Source organism: Onychostoma macrolepis, chromosome 16 (assembly GCF_012432095.1).
Source record: "Onychostoma macrolepis isolate SWU-2019 chromosome 16, ASM1243209v1, whole genome shotgun sequence".
Classification (NCBI taxonomy): Eukaryota; Metazoa; Chordata; class Actinopteri; order Cypriniformes; family Cyprinidae; genus Onychostoma; species Onychostoma macrolepis.
The window spans coordinates 25,811,770-25,836,164 of NC_081170.1; the positions used below are offsets into that span (position 1 = coordinate 25,811,770).

At 35.8% G+C, this 24,395-nt stretch overlaps 1 protein-coding gene across 4 annotated transcripts in view; it reads right to left on the reverse strand.

The window, feature by feature from the left end:
• The window catches only part of triob (trio Rho guanine nucleotide exchange factor b), a 137,796-nt gene that overhangs the window by 26,919 nt on the left and 86,482 nt on the right, over positions 1-24,395 (reverse strand). For all 4 annotated transcript variants that reach the window (XM_058746790.1, XM_058746789.1, XM_058746788.1 and 1 more), the window contains 20 exons: positions 22,929-23,095; positions 19,666-19,785; positions 19,017-19,208; positions 18,154-18,303; positions 17,931-18,045; positions 17,660-17,775; positions 16,372-16,494; positions 14,288-14,482; positions 14,022-14,137; positions 13,688-13,754; positions 12,558-12,667; positions 12,394-12,463; positions 11,492-11,581; positions 10,781-10,873; positions 9,206-9,317; positions 8,901-9,091; positions 8,668-8,769; positions 7,335-7,474; positions 7,044-7,143; positions 2,938-3,181 (listed from right to left, as the gene is read on the reverse strand). In XM_058746790.1, coding sequence (XP_058602773.1) covers positions 2,938-3,181; positions 7,044-7,143; positions 7,335-7,474; positions 8,668-8,769; positions 8,901-9,091; positions 9,206-9,317; positions 10,781-10,873; positions 11,492-11,581; positions 12,394-12,463; positions 12,558-12,667; positions 13,688-13,754; positions 14,022-14,137; positions 14,288-14,482; positions 16,372-16,494; positions 17,660-17,775; positions 17,931-18,045; positions 18,154-18,303; positions 19,017-19,208; positions 19,666-19,785; positions 22,929-23,095 — 2,613 coding nt within the window. The remainder of the gene's footprint in view (positions 1-2,937; positions 3,182-7,043; positions 7,144-7,334; positions 7,475-8,667; positions 8,770-8,900; positions 9,092-9,205; positions 9,318-10,780; positions 10,874-11,491; positions 11,582-12,393; positions 12,464-12,557; positions 12,668-13,687; positions 13,755-14,021; positions 14,138-14,287; positions 14,483-16,371; positions 16,495-17,659; positions 17,776-17,930; positions 18,046-18,153; positions 18,304-19,016; positions 19,209-19,665; positions 19,786-22,928; positions 23,096-24,395) is intronic.

Genomic DNA, 24,395 nt, shown 5'->3' on the forward strand with positions numbered 1-24,395 from the left:
CCACAATTTAGGCAAGGCAAGGCGAGTTTATTTATGCACATTTCATACACAATGGTAATTCAAAGTACTTTACATAAAAGGAAGTAAAATAAACATAAAAAATAGTCACAACAATAAAACAGGGAACTTAAAAACTATTAAAATGATTTAGAAATTGATTTAAAATGAATTTAAAACAGTTAAAAATAGAAAATTATTATACATGAAGTACAGTGCAATCAGTTCGGACGTAGAACAGTGCTCATTCAATAAATGTACAGCTAAACAGATGGGTTTTGAGTCTGGATTTAAATGTGGCTAATGTTTTAGCACATCTGATCTCTTCTGGAAGCTGATTCCAACTGCTGGCGGCATAATAGCTAAAAACGGTTTCCCCTTGTTTCAGTGAGCATATCTGCAATGTATTTATTAAAATCCCAGCAGATCTCATCTAAATATTTTCCCACAAATATTCACCTTCTCTTTGAAATAGGTCACATTCCAAATGTTACCCATGTTTTAATGCTTTAAATATTTTATTATTATACATAATATTATATAGGGGTGTAACGATACACGTATTCGTATTGAGCCATTTGGTACGAGGCTTTCAGTTCGGTACACATTACAAACCGAACGATTCGATGGACTAATCCTATTACATTTCTAAAATAAAAGAGCTGAAAGTGTGTGAAATATAAGCAGCCCAAACAACGTAACAGGCAACGTGCTGTCTAGTGGAGGAGCACGCAGGGCATGAACTGCGAAAACTTGCTGGGTTGCGTCGAAAGACGATGATCTTGTATCGATGATAGCCAGGGATATTGTCAAAAACATCAGTTATTGGCAATATTAAGAGGATTTGGCATTTCCAATTAATGTAGGTCTGTTACATTCTTATTTTTATTAGGCCTATTATTATTATGAAGTTACTTTTATTATTAAATTAAAATTAGGCCTAACATTAATATCCCCCGCAATATTACCGCATTACTGAAGCGGAGGATAACAAAAGATAAAATGTTTTAAAACAGGTCTATTATACAATTAATTATAGGCCTATAATTAAAATATTAATACTACAGTCATCAATAAAAATCAATGAAATAAAAAGCTTTATTTAACCTATTTCAAGCACCGACATTCAAAAACAACCTGTTTAACACAAAATACATTTCTTCTCATTTTTTTTTCTCACTATGTAGGCTATGGGCCACAAAAGAAATATTAAGGGAATAAATTAAAACAGTTAGCTATATAGTGTTATCAGCATATGTTGAAGTAGATTTGTCTCTCGTCGTCTCTGAGGGAATGCCGTCAGATGCCGAGAGCTCCGTCTTTCCATTTTTACTTTCACTTTCTGCGCAGTGAACTGATTGAGATTAAGACGTTCATAAGAAAGTTTGCACGTTGCTTAAGTGATATCCATTGGCTCACCTTCATGGTTTAAAACAGAAAAATTTCCAACAGTGTGACGAAAGCAATTCCCTCCCCGCCACCCCCTGTATCGACAATGTACCAAACGGTGACACCACTGTGTCATATCGAACCGAACCATGAATTTTGTGAACCGTTACACCCCTAATATGATAATAAATGACATAAAATATACTATTTATACTACAATAAATGTATTTAATTAAAAATGTTTATTTCTTAAACATTTTTGATTTATAACTTTTTATAGCAGAGCCCGAGATCTGCCCATAAACAAACAAACAAACAAACAAACAAACAAAAAAAACGTGGGGAGGCGGACTTACAATACAATATTAGCGGGATAACAAGTACATCTCAGGATTTCAAGAGGTCTGATAAAGTGTCAATAAGGTCCAACCTTAATTAAATATTTTATTAAAATGATTTGAAAATGAATACAGTAAAAACTGCAATATTGTGAAATAATATTACAATCTAAAATAACTTTTTTTCTATTTTAATATAATAATAAGGATTCTGATGAATATGAAGTTTATAAGAACAGCACTTATTTTAAATAGATTTTCTTTTTTCTTTTAAATGCATTTAAATGTCTTTACTGTCACTTTTGATCACATTCATGTGTCCTTGCTGTAAAAGTACTAATTTCTTTGAAAAAGAAATACTGACCCCAAACTTATGTATTATTGTTTACAAAATGGTTGGTTTTAATTGCATGACCGAAATCACAAGATCACATTAACTGTCCTGTGTACATGCATATAATCCTAGCAGGGAAATTCCCAGCAGCCTGGCAACCCTGTTCATCACCTGACACAGCCCATCACCATGGTTACTGCACGCTCAACACACTTCAACCCTAACAAGAAAGAGCAAAGCTGGACTGCAATTAAAATTTTATTTGGGTTCAGGGTGAGTCAAGAGCAAACACACACCTGTACACAGCGTTGAACCATTCCTCCTGAGGGAAAACACACAATATCTGGCACCCATATTAGGATAATCCGATTTAATTTTGGTTTGTATATTTCATGTTTAAGCTTGCACACAGCTAGAAATCTGTATCCATAATTATTGTAATTAAAGATCAATCCTCTAAGTATTTAATAAAAATCAAATGATTTTTAAAATGCTACCAAAAAAGATTAATTAAAAAGCTGAGATTCCTATCAAGTCAAAGGTGGTTACTCAACAGCTCTTACACAAAGGACCAGCTGGAAACCCCAGACGCGTGTGTTGGCGTGTCTTTGAGTAATCCCTCAAGCATTTACACAGAAGCTCTTCCCATGACTGGAGAGGAACATCAAACACTATTCCAGATTCTCAGGACCTCACAAACTCGAAACACCGACAAATTCAAGTAGTGCAGCCTCTGTGAAGTGTAAATCTAAATAAACGAACCCATCTCGATCTGACCCCATATCTAGGAAGGACCAGCATGAACATCCAAAAAACCCCCAAAGCTTTTAAGTAAATTTAGTCCAATCAAATCTAACCCAGGAAAGCTGTCCATCTTACCTTTATGGTTGAAAATGCCCTCCATCTCCATGCTACTTCGGGAATGGGCGATGCAAAGCATAGAGCTGGGAACCAGGCCCTCCTGGGCAGGTGAACGGTCAGTGGTGCGAACTAGACACCAGTCGGGCTTGTCCTGGGGCCTTTCTACCAGCTCCACCGTCTGACCTCTGCGTACAGTCAACTCTGATCCATTACTGGCCATGAAGTCGTGGATGACCACCGTCAACTCTGAACCACCAGACAACTGTGGAGGAAGGCATAAAGTCACATTACAAATTCAAATACATGCAATAAAGACAACAAACGTGACAAAAAAGAGGCATATTGAACGTACCCACTGGTAATGTGGCATTGCCAATGAGCTCAAAAGGTGAGCCACTGTCCCTGAACCTTTACAAGCCATGTTTCTACCAAAACAACAACCCCTAGTAAGTCCTTATGCAGGAAACATCACACAGAAGAATGGTCTGGGTCAAAAAAAAACATTTCCAACAATGCCATATTCTTCAATCTGGAACACAGAGCGCTGAATAACCGCGTCTTATCAAAATGAATCCCATCTACAGTTCACGCTCAAGCATTCAGAACTCCAGTGAGGTAAAGTGGCAGGCGGTTGAAGGCTGCTGACAAATCCTCGCATTGCCACGGAGATGGAATCAGTCTGAAGGAGTGACGCCTGGCAGGAGGAAGGGAGAGGAGGCAGAGATGGACACAATGTGCCAAGATTTAAAGGAGCAGGAGGCAAATTAATGCTCATTAGAAGTGACGTGCAGGAACTCGTCCACTTCTGAGGGCTTCACCTTTTCACCTCACCGTGAACTGAGAGGGCTCTGTGTGCGTTAAGATGTCTAAAACAGTGAGCCTTTGTGTGGGGTCGTCAGGGTACATGAGTGAATTTTGTGACTCTTGACGTGTTTGTGTATGTCACAAGGAGACAGGGAAGGGACCGACATGGAAGACAAGACAGAGAAGGACTAAGATGTTCAAGTGTGTTTAGATTGGAGAGTATCAGCAAGTAACGTGTGTTGCTGTAGGAGGATACATGCAATACATATCGGTGACAAGAACACGCACATGTGTGAAGGCGTGTGAGAGGAGAGCACTGACTGTGAGTGGGAAGACAAGCGTCTGTGCTGCTAAATCCAAAGCAAATGAAGCATCAAACGTTCCCCAACGAGGAGCCTTCATTACGTCTGTTGGTAATCAGGTTAATTGAATGTTGGAACTACTGGACGCCACTGTGTCCAAACTTCTTGTATGGCTGATTTCATATTCAATTAGGAGAATGTTTGTATATATAAAAACTTCTCATAAAAATCCTAAAACATTCTAAACGAGAGACTATAAAGAATTTTACTGCTTTATTTACTAATATTTAACATTCATCCATATGTGACCCTGGACCACAAAACCAAGGGTCAATTTCTGAAATTGAGCTTTATACATCATCTGAATAAATACGCTTTCCATTGATGTATGGTTTGTTAGGATAGGACAATATTTGGCCGAGATACAACTATTTGAATATCTGGAATCTGAGGGTGCAAAAAAATAAAATAAAAAATAAAAAAATACAAATCAAAATATTGAAAAAAATGCATTTACAGTGGTCCAAATTAAGTTCTTAGCAATGCATATTACTAATCCAAAAAATAAGTTTTGACATATTTACGGTAGGAGATTCACAAAATATCTTCATGGAACATGATCTTTACTTAATATTCTAATGATTTTTGGCATAAAAGAAAAATTGATAATTTTGACCCATACAATGTATCGTTGGCTATTGCTACAAATATACCCGTGCTACTTACGACTGGTTTTATGGTCCAGGGTCACATATAATAATTTCATAAAAATGTTTGCTTTGCACTTAAGAAACCATTTTTTTTTTAAATGTTTAATTAATTAAGTATTTATATTTCACTAATTTATATGACACTAATTGCATTGTTGCTTATAGCTGAACTTAATAATTGATGAACATTGACACTACTGAACTAAATAACATTGAGGTAACTAGATTGAGCTGAATAATGGCACTATTGTTTTCTGTAGAGCTGCTTTACAGCTGAAATTAAAATTGTTTCATAATTTATTCATTTTAAAACATTACCACTGATACCACTGTCTGTATTGTATGAAGCGCTATATGATTAAATGTCACTTGACAAACAACTTGACAACAAAATGTCCCCAATAATGCTGTGATTACCACCTCGCCACTGATGAGTCATTTTTTCCACAACTGCATAGTGACAGAAATCTAATTCATTTTAAGATAATGATAATGAGTAGCTTTATTACTGTTAAAGTGTTATGGCACAGGTTCTATTTTGAGATTTGTTTTATTTTTATTTAGAAACAATCTAACATTTCATTCATTCAAATTCATCAAACATTACCAATACCAACAATACCACAATACAACAATACCAAAATCATTTGTCAAGAAGTAGTGAAAGTGGCCTTATTTGAAGATTCACCCACATGTAACCCTTGTCTCTAAAAACTAATGCCTGGAATCAACTGTTCTTTAAGATTTGATTCATAATTAAAATCAGTTTTATTGTAGGTGTAGCCTGTTTCTTGAACACAAGCCAGTGTGGCGCAGCCTTTTGTCTGAGGTAGCCTTGACAGAGATGAATGAAGCAAATGTTTTTTTGCTCAGGAACATTTTACTGATTTTCCAGCAGCTCAGTATTATCTCTAAAGAAGAGGGTGAATTTAGGGGCGGGAACAAGATTTTCTTCTTAAAATCTTTGGCTCAGAACAAGATGTAACGATGAAGTACTTCAAATGAATGCTCATCCATCTGATATGAAATGCCTATTATGGAATATAGCTTCAAGCAGCAATAATGGGGCCAACCACACAGATGGCACAAACATGGCATGTAAACTTGTTTAGTCATAGAATCCTCACCAGTGATTGTAGGATATGCAGTTTAAAGGCAATAAGTATTTCTAGAAGTACTTGTAACTTTTCACCAGAAGGTGATGCTGTCATAAAATCAGTAAGATTTCGTCAGGATTTTGTGGTAAATATAACTGCAAACTTTTGTATATATAGCACTTCTAATATATTGCACTTCTAATTAATTAGTCACTAGCACATTAATAGTTTTGAACATCAGAAATCCATTTACTGGATTGAAGATGATCAGAACCAATTTTGGTGAAGATTAAATAAACCTTATAGACATTGCAAATGTCCATAGTGTTCCATGAGCACTAAATAAAAGAGAAATAAAAGAGATAGTTTACCCCCCAAAATTACCCTCATATTTCATCTTCAGAACACAAATTAACACAACTTTTAATATTTTCTCATAATTTTTGTCCATCCATTTAAAGTCCACACAAACAAAATATTAATGCTTCAAAAGACATTGTAAAAGTAATCCATGTGAATCGAGCAGTTTAAACCAAGTCTTCCTTGCACATACATAGAGCTCATCAAATACGCTCTAAAAATGCTGGGTTAAATACAACCCAGCGCTGGGTAAAATATGGACGAACCCAGCAATTTGGTTGTTTAGACCCAGCGGTTGGGTTGAACATTTAACCCAACTGTTGTTTGAAAACAACCCAGCATGTGTTCTGTCCAATATTTACCCAGCACTGGGTTGTATTTAACCCAGCATTTTTTAGAGTGTATGGTGAACACATAGGCTATATTACTTGACGTGAGAATGGATGGACAAAAATGATGAAAGAATATTAAAAATATCTTCATTTGTGTTACGAAGTTTAATGGGAAGTCTTATGGGTTTAGAATGACATTGTGGCAGAATTTTCAGTCTTGGGTGAACTATGCCTTTAAGAACTTGATTTCAGTATTACAAGTTTCATTACAGTGGTCTTTGAATGTGATGGCACAAATATTTTTTAACCATAACAGCATATTAAATCTTGGGTTATTAAAATAATCATAATAATAAATTCTTGCTTTTAGGGTGAGGCTAAAACATTCAGTACAGACATTAAACACTTTTCCTTGTTCTTAAAATGCTGCAGGTTTAAACATGTCAACAAAACACCAGAACCGAACACCGGGTGCAGCATGGCACTTTAAGACTTAGGTCGACAGATTTTCACACTCACCTTGTCGCTATCCAGTGTGTTCTGGGAGGTGCGGGAGGCGATGGAGATGGTGTCTGGCTGACTGCTTGCATCACCCTGACTGTCTAGGTCCTCTCTGTCCCTGTTATTCAACATAATATATATCATTCAAAAGTGCAAACTGACCAAGGAAAAGGCACCCTGGTTAGACAGTCAATGTCAGAGACAAGATACTGATATCCATAAAACTTGTTTCTTCAATGTTCACATATTCTGAGATCTAGAGGTTCATACATGCTTACTGATTTGGATTGATGCGAGTTGTTAACGTACCGTTTGCCCTTGTGTTTGGTTGCAGTGGCTTTGGGAATGTGGATTGGCTCTTTGAGTGCCCCCCGTAAATGGATGGTACGCTCCTGGATAACTTCACGTACATGTTTAATCCAATCCTGTTTGTTTTCAATACATGAAGCCTGGGGATGCATTGAACACCACAAAATATTAATGAACCTCAATTTACACAACAGACCTAAATAGCAATTGGAATTGTCAAAGCCTACAGATCTGTGGCAAAAATAATGACAACATGCAATCAGAGTTCAAATGAAGTCAAACACTGTTTACCTACTTAATGTGTTCCTGGTCTTACTATGCACATAAAAAAAAAGTTTTTCTAATCTTTTATTAAAATATAATAAATTGCTCTGCTTCTTAATGTACTTTCCTTTAAGATCCCTAGCCACCTGTCAAAGAATCTCAATCAATGATTCAGTCAATTCCCAAAGGATAAAATCAATTCCCACTTGGGAATACTGCAGATTACAGAAGTAAAATAGGTGAAAACTATGTTTAATAACTGTCAGGCTACAATTGCGAACATGAGAGCGTCTATTTTGCATCCATGTGTCTGTCTATTTACATGTGAGAAAACATATGTGACCCTGGACCACACAACCAGTGTTAAGTCGCTGGGGTATATTTGTAGCAATAGCCAAAAATACATTGTATGGGTCAAAACTAATAGAATTAATTTGGACAACTTTAAAGGCGATATTCTAAATTTTTAGATTTTTTTGCACCCTCAGATTCCAGATTTTCAAATATTTGTATCTCGGCCAAATATTGTCTGATCCTAACAAACCATACATCAATGGAAAGCTTATTTATTCAGCTTTCAGATGATGTATAAATCTTAAAACACTTAAGACTGGTTTTGTGGACCAGAGTCACATATGTAATGGCATATGAGTCATTACATGATTCAATTACGTCTTCAGAGATGAAGGGCAAACATTCAGAGACACAAGTTACACAAGCGGTTATTTAAAATGCTTACAAGTCTTACAAAATGATTTCATACAATGGAATAACTCAAGTCAGAGCTACAGTACTTGAAAATTCAAAACCTGAAAAGATATCCACTCATGTGATCTATTTCAAGGATCCTCAGATGAATGATACTTTTTATTTCATAACAAAGACTAATAGAAAAATCCATTTGATTTAAGATCAGGTGCATACATGCTTGTATGCTGTGCCAGTTAGCAATGTTTAGATAAAAAGAAACTTGAAAGCAAAGAAAACATTTATTAGAAGCCAAAAATAAGTGATAGCCGTACTGAAAAAAACAATTGGATGAAGTATCAATTTGGAATGTGAATCATACCTTTAGGACTATTTTGTTGTCTGAGGTAGGTGTCCGTCCAACCCAGAGTGCAAATTTACATGGATCTCCTTCCACATGTTCAGTAACTCCTAGTTCTAAGGTCTAGGCAGAGTAAAAAAGCATAGATCAAACATGAAATAATTCAGTCTATTACAAAGTATGGCCATCCGTAACCCGATAAGCAAGCATTTCTTTATTTAAACAACTAAACAAAATTAAAGCAAAACCCGTACCATGAGCTTGCTCTTGAAGAGGTACTTGCTCCTTCCGTTGGAGTCTTTGACGTCCTTGCTGAAGATGAGAGACATCTCAAAAAGGAAGAGGTGCCGCTCTCTGCCCTTGCGAATCAGAGTCTTTGGATCCCAAACCTGGAATGACTCCTGCAGAATCAACTCACCCTGAGACTCAATGTTCTCATCAAAACCTGAGAGTGAGAGAGCAAAAAGGAAAGAGAGGTTGAACAACGATAAAAGATTAAAGAAGAAGGATTGGGTTTGGTTTATCAAGCTGTGTCTGTGTGTGTATGTTTGTTACTCACCATCCAGCATGCTGAGGTGCATAGCATCATTAGCTTTTTTGGGCACACTAAGCATAACCTCCAGGCCATCTTTAATTTCTCCTTTACCCTCCTCACAACACGTCAATAGTTCCTATAAACAAACATAACAATTTCATTTTTACAATTGAAGATATACACTGAAGATTTTGTGCTTTTATTTGGATTTTGTAATACCATATTAAACCTTAATGTATCTTTTGGACCCGCATTTTGGTTTGGGTAAAGGTGTGTTTAGTCTTGGATTGTTTTTGGGTCTGTGGTGAATTTGTGCCCGACCATTGTTGCTCTGTGCTTGGTTCATGTTGGGTCTTTGCTGGGTCTGTGATGGTTCTGTGTTTAGTCTGTGTTAGGTTTGTGACAGTTCAATGTTTGGCCTGTTCTGGGTTTGTGATGTTTTTATGTTTAGTCTGTGATGGTTTTATGTTAGCTGGGTTTGTGATAGTTCTAGTTTTAGTCTGTGCTGGGTCTGTGTTTAGTCTGTGTTGGATTTGTGATATTTCTAGGTTTAGTCTGTGCGAGGTCTGTGATAGTTCTTGGTTTAGTCTGTGTTTAGTCTCTGTTGGATTTGTGATAGTTCTAGGTTTAGTCTGTGCTGGGTCTGTGTTTAGTCTGTGTTGGGTTTGTGATAGAATTAGGTTTAGTCTGTGCGGGGTCTGTGATAGTTCTAGGTTTAGTCTGTGTGGGGTCTGTGTTTAGTCTGTGTTGGGTTTGTGATAGCTCTAGGTTTAGTCTGTGCTGGGTCTGTGTTTAGTCTGTGTTGGGTTTGTGACAGCTCTAGGTTTAGTCTGTGTTGGGTATGTGATAGTTCTAGGTTTAGTCTGTGCTGGGTCTGTGTTTAGTCTGTGTTGGGTTTGTGATAGAATTAGGTTTAGTTTGTGCGGGGTCTGTGATAGTTCTAGGTTTAGTCTGTGTGGGGTCTGTGTTTAGTCTGTGTTGGGTTTGTGATAGCTCTAGGTTTAGTCTGTGCTGGGTCTGTGTGTAGTCTGTGTTGGGTTTGTGACAGCTCTAGGTTTAGTCTGTGTTGGGTATGTGATAGTTCTAGGTTTAGTCTGTGCTGGGTCTGTGTTGGGTTTGTGATAGTTCTAGGTTTAGTCTGTATTGGGTCTGTGGCAGTTTTATGTTTAATCTGTGCTAGGTTTGTGGTAGATCAGTGTTCCCTCTTGACAAAACGGGCATATTCTGGTTAGGTATGTTTTGAAGCATGGCAGCTGGTTTGAGCTGGTTTAAGTTGGTCCTGGGCTGGCTATAAGCTGGTTCTGACCTGAGCAGGAACTAGTTCACATTTAATTTTTTGCAGGTTTTGTCGTAGGTCTGTGCTTAATTTGTGCTTGTATTGTGAAGGATCTGTATTTAGTCTGTGCTGGCTTTGGGTAGGGTCTGTACTGTAGTTACTGTGCTGAGTTTGTGTTGGCTCAGTGCTGGGTTTATGTTGTGTATGTTTAGTTAGAAACCTGTCTTTTTAAGTCTGTGCTAAAATCTGATTATTGATTGTTTTTTGTATAATGAAGAATCTGAACTGCGCTGAGTTTATTTAATGAATTGTAGTACACATACCTTCAGGAGAAGCTGATACTTGGTGATCCTCTGAACTGGTTTAATAAGGTATGATGAGATGGAATTAGCCAGCCTGTGTCTCTGTTGGATTTCCTGTACACATACAGTAAAGCACAAGTCTTTTACTCAAAACAAAAAATATCTTTCACACAAACACCTTAAACACATGCTGTAAAACAACAAGTAACCATTTATCCTTATCTTTTTAATTCTTAATAGCTTCTTGATAGCAATTTTGCAAAAGCGGATCTCAAGGCTACAGTCATTCATCAGTGCTCAGCCCTGAAAGAAGAGTCCGTCTTTTCTGCTCGTCTGGCAACAGTTTAATAGTGAGGCATCACTGGTCTCCCACCCACCCCCAGACACACAGGAAGTGCCCTCTCTCTAAGACCTCCACCTACCAGCTCAAGAACAGAACTGAACAGATCACAGGAGCCCCACACACACACACACACACACAAACACCACACATACACACATGCATTCCAATACATATACACATTAACACACACACACTATTACTACCACAAATACACAATGTCACATGCATATTCATATAAACACCCACATTCTCTGTCAAATACACACAAAACGTGTTAAATAATCTGAATAAATAAATTGATTAAAATGTGTAGAAGGAATACTTTCGCAGAATTGTATGTCCTTACACACAATCAAATTAATTTTATGATTAGTTTGCCTAATACTCACATCAAAATAGGTCCCCGCGTGGTCCAGAATCAGCTGAGTGGAGTCAGGCTTGTTCTTACAGTAATTCACATACATCTGAAACTTATCCGCCTAAAAATAAAGCACACATACAAAACATTTTAAACATTTTGAACATGAAGATGCTCTGTTTTCAACTCTAATAACTCTTTTAGAATGATAAGCTGTTATCAGAAAAAAATATTAAATAAACACTGATTTAAGAGATACTTCATAAATATTGCAATATAGCTGTTTTAAATAGGAGCTCAATCACTGCTTTCTATTAATAGGAATCTTATTTGATTAAAAATACAGTGAAAACATTAAAATTGTAAAACATTATAATTAAAACAACAATAAATAACAATTTTATTTTATTATTTAATATAAAATGTGTTTTATTCATTTGATGGCAAAGCTGAATTTTCAGCCTTCAGTGTCACATGATCCTTCAAAAAAAAAAAAAAAAAATCATTCAAATATGCTAATTTGTTGCTCAAGTAATATTTAGATTTATCATCACAGTTGAAAAAGATTGTGCTACTTAATATTTTTGTGGAAACTGACAATTGTTTTTTTCTTTTGGATTCTTTGATGAATAGAGAGTACAAAGAATAACATTTAATTCCCAAACATTTGACTATAATAACAATAATTATTACTATAATAACAAGGTGCTAACCCTGAACCTAAACCCATTTAAATTTAAAAAGTTATATTATATATTATACCTTATATTACTCAGTACTTTCATTGTATGTAAACTGTAAGTGCGTGTACTGTCAAATACAGTGCAACCCAGATATGTGTTCTAATGATCTGATTTAATATCAATATAATGTTACATGAGTCTGGTGCACTTCTTGATAAGATTAGCCAATCTCTAGCACACTGACACTCACCCATGTGACGAAACAGTGGCCCACATCCTCTGGAAGCTGCTCATATTTTTCCAGTTCTTTAAGGAAAATACTGAGAAAGGACAGAGAAGGGCATAGGGAAATGCTAAGTAAAGGAAGTTAGAAATACATAATTATAAGAATTGCAGTTTGTAAGGTTCACTGACTTGTGATGGAACTCGTATAGGTCTTGCATGTTGCCAAAAATGATGTGCTCTTTGTTGACAATCCCTGGGGGAATCTCCTCCACACCACTGGTCATCTCCCACAGATATGTCTGAAACCCAAACACTCACACTTAGAATTTTTTCCAACAATGTGATAACAGACTAATACCATTACACTTTCAAAGACAAATTCCGTATTTCAGTGTTTACATTGTTAGACTTTATCTATCTGGATGTGTTCAGATTGTGGATAGTTGGCTCTGATACTATTGGTTAATACAATTTTTCTTCAAATGCATCTTCAATAATTTCAATGGAAAGTATGCCTGAAGCGAAGAACATTCTCTTATAATTGTCATCAAATGTATTATTAAATGATTATGAAAACAAGAACATGATATTAAAAAGGGTATGTTTTGGGTAAATATACCCTTTGGGTATATAAAAGGGTATATAATGACTGTATTAATCAGAATTCTAGGTTATAAACCATATTACCCAGAATATACACTGAAACCGAATATTAATGTTTAACCTCAAACATCATAACAAAAGTAATTCTGGTTGCTACAATAGAACAAGCAGATCGAACTATTGATTTCTGTTACAAACCTTAGTTGAAATAAACATAAATCAACATACAGATGGGTTAAAACACCCTTTGAGATAACCTACAGTTTGCGTATGCTATTGTCCAGGATGTGAATGAAAATAAATGAGCTGATTCAATTACTGTGCAAAATTACGAAAATGCATCATAATAAATGAATCACAGACAGCTTTCTTTATTTTTCCCCCAGAAGAGAATGAAAGAAAAAGAATGCACATGTATTATTTTCAGAACATGATCGCATTTGTATTCCAAAGTGCATGAATATTCCAATAGCTGTGGAGCACTTTTTTGGATTCAAAAATGGTGCATGTAAACATGGTCAGTGTTTTAATGACACTCAATCTTTTCATGAGATCAAACAGTAGCTATTCCTGGATGAACTGGATTGTTCTTAGGCTGTACTGCAGTGAATACATTTATAGCACAGGGCTTTTGTGATCTGTCCAAAGTGGACATTGGTGTACCACACCCTCTAAATGTTGGTCCGTACGGAGCAAACCGTGACAACAGCACTTACATCCATACACTCCCGCAGGTCTCTCACATATGTCTTCTCGGTCTGAATGAGCTCTGCCATTATAAACCTGAAAAGAGAGAGGTAACAGGGCAATGCACCAGAGACCTATTGTCAACATTTGTTTGAAAGCACAATACCTCTGGGAGGGGTTTCATTCTAGTATAAAAATCCTCAAAAATGAAAACATGTTTACTTCAGTATGCATATTTATGGGTGTTTCCACAAAACACAAAGTAACTAAAGCTGGACTTTCTTCAGATGAAGTATTAACTCCGCCCTTTCAGTACTTCCTGCTGTTGGCTTGATATCATACGATCAGGTTTAAAAGACATACTCTTTTCTGCGGGCCGATTTGCGTTTCTCCTCATTGAGTTCATGGTTGACGTCTCTGAGCTTGACCTCTGCACCAGGAGCACTGGCTGGAATGATGTCCAACTGCAGACCTTTACTCTGAAACCCCAAAAGAAATGTTTCGATGGTCAGAAATCACCTTTCTTTCATACGTTAACATGGTTAATGACTCTTTGAGCAAAAATACAGTTCATCCGCACTCCAGCCATGCAGGCCACATCAACACACCCACTCTCCCAGCCCTCTCACCGCTTTGTTGGAGTCAGTGGACAGGCCGAGCGCTTTCTCCAGGCAGGAGCGGTACTTGTCCATGCGGAGGGAAAAGTCACGGTAGCGTTTGTCCACCGAGGCGACCCATTTCTGAATCTCGCTCGCATGGGCGTGGCCCTTCTCACAAAAACCATCAGCCAGCTGGATCAACAACTTTACCCGCTCTTTGGTTTGCTAGGGAGAAAGAGAGAGAGAGAGAGGGAGAGTGAGCTATAGAGAGAGCTGCACTGATTCCACAGAGGCACAGATCAGAGTGTAAATATAATCTGAGAGGTGTATTGTGATTTGCTGGCAAGATGATAAACCTGCAACATGCTGACAATCACAGTCTTAGAATAACTTTGGACGAGCTAAGTTGTAAAATTAAAGGGATAGTTATATAATATAATATAATCATTTATTATATTTACGTAGCCCTTTTCTAAGTACTCAAAGCGCTTTACACTGTGATCCTCATATAACATAATATAACATAACATAGTCAGTGTTGGGTAAGTTACTATTAATTAGTTATTATTAATTACCAGTCACTAATTACATCTTGTACAACAGTGTAATTAGATTACTGTACAAATTACTCTCTCCAAAAAGTATTTAATGACTTATTACTCATTACTTTCTAAAACCTATATCAACCTTGACAAGTTAATGATACAAGGATAAACACGAAACAGTTCTTTTAATTCTTTCAAATAAATAACAAAAATCAGAATCAGATATCATAACAGATAGCAACATAAATGATTCTAGTCACACTTTAGATTAGAGTCCAGTTCTCACTATTAACTTATTATTAACTGTGACTTTTGCCTCAATATTCTCCTAATTTCTGCTTATTAATACTTAGGAAAGTAGTTGTTAAGTTTAAGAATTGGGTAGGGTTAAGGATTTAGAATAAGGTCTTGCAGAATAAGACATTAATATGTTTTTTTAAGTAACAATAAACAGCTAACATCCCAGTAATATTCATGCTAATAACCAACTAGTTAATAGTGAGAATTGGACACTAAAGTGTTACCAATATTTTTATTAACTCACCAAAGTATTTAAAGTGAGAAGGGTGCATAAAAAGCATACATTTTAAGGTTAGACTTTAAATTTTCATGTTAAATCCACTATTGTATTGTATATTATTGTTCTACAGTCTATACACAGTATTGAGTTCATTTACATAAGAAGTGACTGTAATTAAATTACAGAAAAAAATAAGAGTAATCCCTTACTTTACCTTTTCAAGGAAACTAATTTAGTATAAAGTAACTAATTACACCCAACACTGAATATAATACAATGTAGCCTTAATGCCTTAATGTCTTAATGCCTTTGTCAATATGAAATGTTAATTTATTAATAATTTTTTTAAAATTTAATATCACTCTATATTTCTGATGATCATAGGTTTCTATGGTCACACAGGTTTGTTTATTAAACTTCATTAAACTTGTGGCCATGAGAAAATTATATAGCTCCCTCAACACAACATCTAGAGGCCGTGACTACACATTGTGTACCCATGACATATGAAAAAAAAAGAAAAATCATAATCTGAAAAAGAAAAAGTTTAGTCACAGAATAGTATCATATGTATATATATATATATATATATATATATATATATATATATTTTTTTTTTTTTTTTAATCTTAATTATGGTTAAAGTTTTCATTTTTATCATTTTTATTTCTCCAAAATGTCTATGTAATTTCTCTTATTATTATTTCAGTTACTTTAGTTTTTTAGTACATTAAGTTAAACTAAATGAAAATAAGAAATACTGCCTCAGCAACTAGCTGACATAAAATAAGTTTTTTATTTTATTTTATTATTTTAATTTAAAGTTTATTATATTAACAAAACAGTTTTTATATATATATATATATTTTTTTTTTTTAAATATTGTTTTAGCATATTACAAAGTATGTAAAATCTGTTCACAAGACTCTGAAAAAAGCTTGGTTTGGAACAAGGTGACAGAGAGTAAATTATATGTTCATATTGATGCACAAGCGTTTACAGGCATGTAGGAAAATAAGAAAGCAAAATGTCCCTATATTGAGACACACCTTAGCTGTAATCTGGAATTCTTCATGTTCTTTCAGCAGTTCCTGTGTGTGGTGTATAGTGGAGCCTGTGGAGGTGTGTGTGGACAGGTAAAACTCTCCTGTATCATGGATCCACTCCAAAGCCTGCAGAAAAAAGTCAAAATGACAAGTAATATAAGATGGTGAGAGGATAAAACTCAAATATGTGCATTTTTTGTTGTTGTTGTTTTTCTAATCTTGTGGGAGCAAAGCTTTTGGTGAAATTGCCTCAAAAGAACAGCAGTAAAGGGACAAAACAATGTCTTCAAGGTTAGGTTTAGTTTATAGAAATTATAATTAGCTTTTATTAACAATAGATGTAAAAGGGAAATCCAGACAAGGATATACAAAAAGCCAGCGTGTGGGAACGCATGTGTATATGTAATACTCTCATGCGTCCACAAGAAGGAGTGAGATCTCTAAAAGTGCTCCATCTCATTTTGAAATCTTCAACATTTTCATATCAATTTAAAAGTAACTGATTTCAGAATAGGTTGCATTGTATGCAGGTTTGCCGCTAATTTTTACCGACAAAACGTTTCTGTGTCAAAGAGGAACTTTGCAGGCCACCCTCATTACACGTCAGGACAAGACTGTGAGTACTGCAGCAGAGCACTGTGTGGTCTAACTAGAGTTCTTCCTGTCAATTACCAAGCGTTTAGACGAAGAGAGAAACTCCATCCAGTACCACAGACTTCCTGAAACCCTACACTGTAATTATGCAACAGACACAATTTACACAACTTCAGAAAATGTGCATTAGGAGAACATTTTCAGTTATTTTTTTAGGCAGATGCTTTTTCACCATAATAGGGCAACATATAAACGAAGTGCTAGTAAGAGCTACAAATACATACCTTTTTTCTTTTAAGTATGAAAGTTGAACCTCTTTCGGGTTACACAGCAGTCACGCAAACCACTGAATGCTTGACCTGACATGGTTCTGTTATTTGAGACTCCAGAAATACTTGTTGTGGTTCCAGTCAATTGTGTATAACATTAAAATCATTTCAGCTCAATTAGACGGTAGGGTCTGAATAATAAAATTCTGTCATTTGATGAAAGTGAGGAGATGATATATTCCTACCCTCTTGCTTGAAATTTTGAGAAACTTTTGAGTATGATGCACATTGCACACAGATATGGCACTGCACTGCATTAAAAATAGCCATTTATCACCATTTCAGTTTTCTGGGAATTGCATTGAATAAATGAGTGTACACTACTCTGTCTTTTTACTGGTTCAGACCTGGATTGAACCGGTACTGACCTGTTTGGCACTGCGTTCAAACACCACATACTGCTGACACTGGTCAAGCCTTCTCTTCCTCATGGTCCAGAAGTGCAGAACCCGGTTCTCCCGCTGCAGCAACTCATTCAGGATGTCTGCAGGACACAGTGACAAAATCAGAAACACAGAACACACGTAAACCCTGGAGTCATAACAATATAATAATGGTAATCAAATAGCAAATAATGGTTAAATTTGGTCCTTTAAACCAGTCATAAAACTGCTTTTTAAAATGAGGATGTAGTCTTACTCTTGACTTGTTGTTCAGGGGCTTTGACATGTGCGAGCATTCCCGGCATATTCACGCTGTTTCTGTGCAAGTACTTGAGGAAGACATCAGCGTTGCGTCTTGCTAATGTGCATGCCTTCAAATAGAGAAAAAAAGAGTCGGTTCTGAGTAAATTTGCACCAAATTTTTGATCGGAATGATACTTGAGAACATACTTGAGTGCATGAGTGTGTGCGCTCGGTACCTTGAGGAAGGCCTCTTTCTGCTCCAGGTGTTTACTGATCATGGGCGTCACGTGATCAGACTCTGAGTTTGGTCCCAGTTTATCAGTCCCTCCACACCAGTCTTCCTCTCGTTTGTATTCCTGCTCTAAACTTTCCAGCACACTACACACCTGCAGAACAATCACATGCAGTTATACATAATAAAAATATCTAAATGCTCTTTAGAAGCCTATTTCCACCACATAAGAAAATAATATTGTATTATAATACATCAAAAGATAAAAAGTTAAAATTATGAGATACTAGGTCATACTTATTACATAAAAAAAAAAAAAAATATGAGACACTGAGTCATAATTATGAGGTAAGTCAAAACTGACATTATTTTAAAATAAAAAAATTTAAATTATGAGACACCGAGTCAATTAATACAATTGTCATACGTACGACTTTTTCATAACTTCAACTTCTCATAAGTATGTCATGATTTAAAAAATTTATTACATTTTTATTTTTTTTATATATTTTCAATAATAGTTATGACTTTGTATTTTATAAATGTAATCTTTAATGTCATAATAATGACGTTTTATCCCATAATTATTACAAAGAATGTCATGTCTGACTAATTTGTTTACAAAAAAATTCTCCACAAAATACAGAGAATTAGGAAAAAATAAAAATAAATGCAAAACAAACACAAAAACAACATGTTTTAGCTTCCTTCGTACATGCAAATCATCAGAAAGGATTAAGAAAACACCAAGTTGCTGAGGCAAAATAAATATGATTTAAGACTTCAACATTTGTAGCCAATTGTTGCGCTAAACAAACAAGAGGTCAAAAATGACAGAATCACTATCATTATCACAAGCTCACTGACCTGCTCTGATGTCTTGTAGAAAGCCACTGAGGCATTGACCAGTTTGAGGCGGTCTTCCATCTTCAGCATGAGCTGCTGCCAGTGAGACGCCACCTTCTCTGCGCAGTCACGGATCATGTCCATGTCGTAGTGATTGGCCTGTAGCAGAGCCTCTGCCTTCTGCTGCACCTGCAGTGCACTCTGATGGGTTTTCTGCATGGGATGAAATGATAAGGAAAATGAAAATGAAAGACAAAGAGAAAGAGAAAGTGAAAAACAAGAAGAGAAAGTGAAAATGAAAATGACCAGAAATTAGTAGGACATATTAAAAAAATGGTTCATGCCCTGGAAAACCATTTTCCTTGCTTTTTTGGCCCAAAACCTCACTTTAAAAAGTAAGTGGAGTTATTCATTTGACAAGAAAAACTGTTTATTTATTTTATGATTTACATATAATTTCTAAAAGATACAACAGCAAAAAGAAAGAAAAAGCAACTAATATTGAATGAGTGACAGTTAAAGTATTTTTGGAGCAAAAAACAACAACAAATTACTAGCATAAGAAAAAATAAAACAAAACAATACAAACAAAACAGGAATGGCATGTCTATGGACCATTCACATTTAAATACAAATAAATGTGAGTTGTTTGGAAAAGATTGTTTGGTACCTCAATAGCGTGCTGAAATTGCTCATGTTCCCGCTGCAGTTGTTCTGCCTCCTGTAGAGAGCTGGCTGTGATGAGACCTGCATTGAGCATTGACTCCCCGTTACGGATCCAACCCAGCACCTGAAACACATACACAAAGCATTAAAGGTGCACGTGATAGAAAAGAGAATTTTCTATGCTCTATGTAAACCTATTCTAATTTTTAGAAAAAAAAAGTTGCTGTATACTGGTACCGTTATTGTTATTGTGTTAATTAGAGGTGTTGCAATATACAGGTAAAGTGAATAACTACCACTAACTATATGGTTGACATTAGAGGTCGACCGATTCATTGGTTTTGTCGATTAATCGGCACCGGTAGTTGATTTGCGGATAAAAACTATCGGTTGATTAATCGGTATCGGCTAGTGTGGTCCAACCTAGCTATCGGTATCGGTAAAATCCACTATCGGTCGACCTCTAGTTGACATCCCAATGTAAGTGGCAGTATTGCACCTTAACGCTGTTTGACACCTGTCATAAAACAGAAAAAGACACAAAGCGCAGCTATACTGTATCGCAAAAGCATGTAATTGGATATGACAGACGAGACACTCTACCTACACCTCAAAAAAGTTAGCTTGCCAGTGCAGGGAGTTATTTGGCTTCTGCGAAAATGACTCGTTAATCACCCCAGTCCGCAGGACTTGCCAATCATCAATGAGCGCAAAATGGGGCAATACCACCAACCTGTTTACCCACCTCCACCTCTGTTATCTTGAAGATAACAGAGAAGTTGCAATTATTTTGCTGAAATGTAACATTAACTTGTTACATGTTGATGCCTGATGATATATACAGTATATTCATATCCCTCATTTGGATAAAAATGAATTGATTATCGAATGTAGTTTTTTATTTTATTTTATTTTTTACATTTTTCTACTGAGGTGAGCGCTAAACTCCCACATGACGTGTGGCCAAGTATGCTGTCCCATATTTGGAATTTGTGCTCTGCATTTAACCCATCCAAGTGCACCCACACACACACACACACACACACACACACCGTGAACACACACCCGCACCCAATGCTGCGGCGCCCAGGGAGCAGTTGGGGGTTTGGTGCCTTGCTCAAGGGTCTCACCTCAGTCATGGTATTGAGGGTGGAGAGAGCGCTGGACATTCACTCCCCCCACATTCAGTCCCTTCCAGACCTGAGACTCGAACCCCCAACCTTCGGATTGTCCGACTCTCTAACCATTAGGCCACGACTGCCCCAATATATCGTAATGAAGTGAAAATTCTGCTATCGTGATGGACCTACTCCACTGTCCAACTTGTCTCATTTACTGTAAAACGTCAAAACCATTAGCACATTAACACTTGATATTGACCGTTGAATGTATTTAAAACATAGTAAAGTATGTTAAATGGAGCTGAGTGTACTACACTTGGTGGCTGAAAGAAACCTTTAAATTTACACATCAACAATGCCTATTCAGTATGCAGTGGCTTGGTTTAGGTCATTGATCCTCATTTCACTTGGTCATAATAAATAGCCAATTACATCTTAAAGGTACATAACAACAAGAACAGCTTGTTTAATTTTAAAGGTCAGTAAAGGTTCATTTTAAAACTAAATTCTTGGTTTTGTACAATAAACCGTGAATAACATTATAAATTGACTGAAAAAAAAAAAAAACTGGTATAAAGCATACAATGCTGCTGCCCTTTACACTAAATCGAAAAGCAATGTGAACATAATTGATACTGACAGATGTGTTTTCTGACTCCACCTTTAAGTCTAAATTCCAAACCGTCTCCTGACACACTGACTCACACTTTACACACCTGCTTTAGTGCTGATACACTGCCAGTGACAGATACCACAACTATGCTCCTTGCATAAACATAAATAAACACACACACACACATTTTCACTGTAAATTCAAATAGATGATCACATGTCTACCAACCACCACGCACCCACTCAAATACTCTGTGGCCGTGTCAGGCCATAAACCACACAGGCGTCCCAGCTCCTCGACATCTCTAATCACTCTTTTCCTCTAGAGCAGTCCAGACAAAAATAAATATATAAATAATAAAATAAATAAATGAAAGGATGAAATGAGATTACCAGCTGCTCCTCCTGGCCTAGTTTTTCCTTCTGATTTTATGCGTGCCCAGTGCTATAAAACTGCTCTGTTTCCCATCAGCTCCTGTATGTAGTCAGAGACGCTATGCAAAACACTCAATATTAAAATGGCTACATTAACAAATTGTTAACAAACATTATATAATGCTTAACAGATCAGTAGTTAATAGTAATTTAGTATTTCAAGTGCATATTTAACTATAAAAATCAAGCTTCTAGCTATCTGAACATAAACAAATTATATTTCGGCCATAATGTAATGCAATAATGACTGTTAATGTAATTAATAAAGAAAAATATTAAAAATTAAATTAACGTACCAGGGTAAATACATTGAAATTTCATGAATGTCATAATTTTAAATATGATGATTTTTAAGAAAATTAAATTAAGGTGTCTACCTTAGAGATAATCACCACGTTAATAATAAAACCATTATATTTAAATTCAATGTATTTACCCTGACCTTGTTGCCATCTCAAACATTTATAATACAATCTATACACAACAAAACAAACTACTTTTATGTTTCTTTTCCCCACAAAATGTGTTATTCCATCAATTTTCAATAAAAATGATATTTTTCTGAAATCATACACTATGGGAGTACTGAAAGAAGTAAACATTTTCTTTAAGGTGTGCCTTTTAGCTCCATTGAAACCTACATGTATCATTTTTTGTGAAAGAATGGCACTGCCTAAGATATTATGAGCTTAATTATTGATTACTGGAAGAAGACAACCTATCATAGTTACATCACAAAACGCTACATTGTGTGACAATGTAATAAACCCAAGATACATAGCAAGGCGTCAGAGGTATTAATGTACAAGGTAATGTCTGATTTTCAACTTCAGTTTAGTCTACATTCACTACGCATGAGTCACTGCTCAGGTACAGACAGAGGAAATTCCCACCTCTAAAATAAAATCTCTATTGCATAATTAATCATGACACTTATTAAATATGGAGGTGTTTTAGAAAGAACCAATAACACAGTGGTTGTTTTGTTCTTTGCTGACAAAGCTGTATCATGATCTGAAATTTAAGTCCATGCATGTACGCGTGTCCCCTGAATGAGTTTCTGCATGGGCAGACAGAGAGACAGACAGCCAGATGTTACCTGTTTGACCTCGGCCTGTAAGTGACGGAGCTGCACACACTGCTCCAGGTGTCTCCTGTGCTGCTCTGCGGCTGTGTCCAGCTCCTGCTGTTTCTCATGCAGGAAATCCAACAGGTCCTGCACCCGCGTCGCCATGTCAACATCACGGTCACACAACAACTCCACACCTAGACAGAGAAAGAGAAACACAGAGAAATGTAGAGGTGTAACGCAAGGGCGTAAATAATTTCCCCGACACAAATAAATCCAGCTTTTGTCACAATAGACTTAGTCCTTGTCCTTTACTGACAACTTCAAAAGCCTGGCATAAACATACTAGGTCATATTTTATAAAGAAAAAACACATTAAGTATATATTATATTAATTTGGAAAATGGATGTTTATATTATATTACAGTATATTAAATTTTTGCATTGTGACTTTATTTTCATGACAATTAAGTATAAGTTCCTATTCAATTCTAATTACCATAATGTAGAAAACAGACCAGCAAACAAAAATTTTTCATTACGGTAATGTGAGAAAAATTACTTTTTTTTTTTTTTTTTTAAATCGCAACATGTTTACACACCATTGTAGTGTTTGTTGTATTGATTTTAATTTATGCTGGTTTAAATTAAAATATAACAATTTTATATTTTTGCTGAGTTGACTTTTGATTGAAAAAAAAAAAAAAAAGACTTCAGAAAACTTTCACAAAAAAGAAAACCCCAGCTGGATAAATAAGAAATAGCATCACATGCAAAGGCAGCATATGTTGGTAATCCGTAAGAAGACTTTATTCAGCCTGTGTTTTTTTGCCAAGACAGCAATTGAACAAGACAAAGACCTGATTACAGAACACAGGCATTAGAGAGGCCACAGTAAACATGAAAGGAGAAAGGTGGAGGATCATACGTATCTGATTTATTTTAACTGAACTCTATTTAGATTATGGGAATTTCACAAAGAATCAGTTGAATTATTATCCTAATTGTTTTTTTTTTTTCTTTTTTCTCCAATCCCAGCTTGAACAGATTTAGTTTACCCTCATGTTGTTCCAAAACTGTTTGATTTTCATTCTTCAGCGAAAAACAAAAGAATAATTTTTCCAGCTCATTTTTCCATTGACTTCCACTGTATGGAATAAATCATGGATAAATCGTCACACTTTAGTTTGGGAACCAATTCTCACTATTAACTAACTATGATTTTGCCTCAATAAATTCCTAATTTTCTGCTTATTAATAGTTAATAAGGTAGTTGTTAAAGGCATGGTAGGTGATTTGGTGCCAAAACATTTTTTTTTACGCTGGTTTTCAAATCCAATAGCAATCACAAAGTGAAGTGGTCTAAATGTATTTATATGTATATCACCTACCATTAGGTTTAGGTATGGGGTAGGATTAAGGGATCTAAAATGTGATATGCAGAATGAGGCATTAATATGTGCTTTATAAGTACTAATAAACAGCCAATATCCTTGT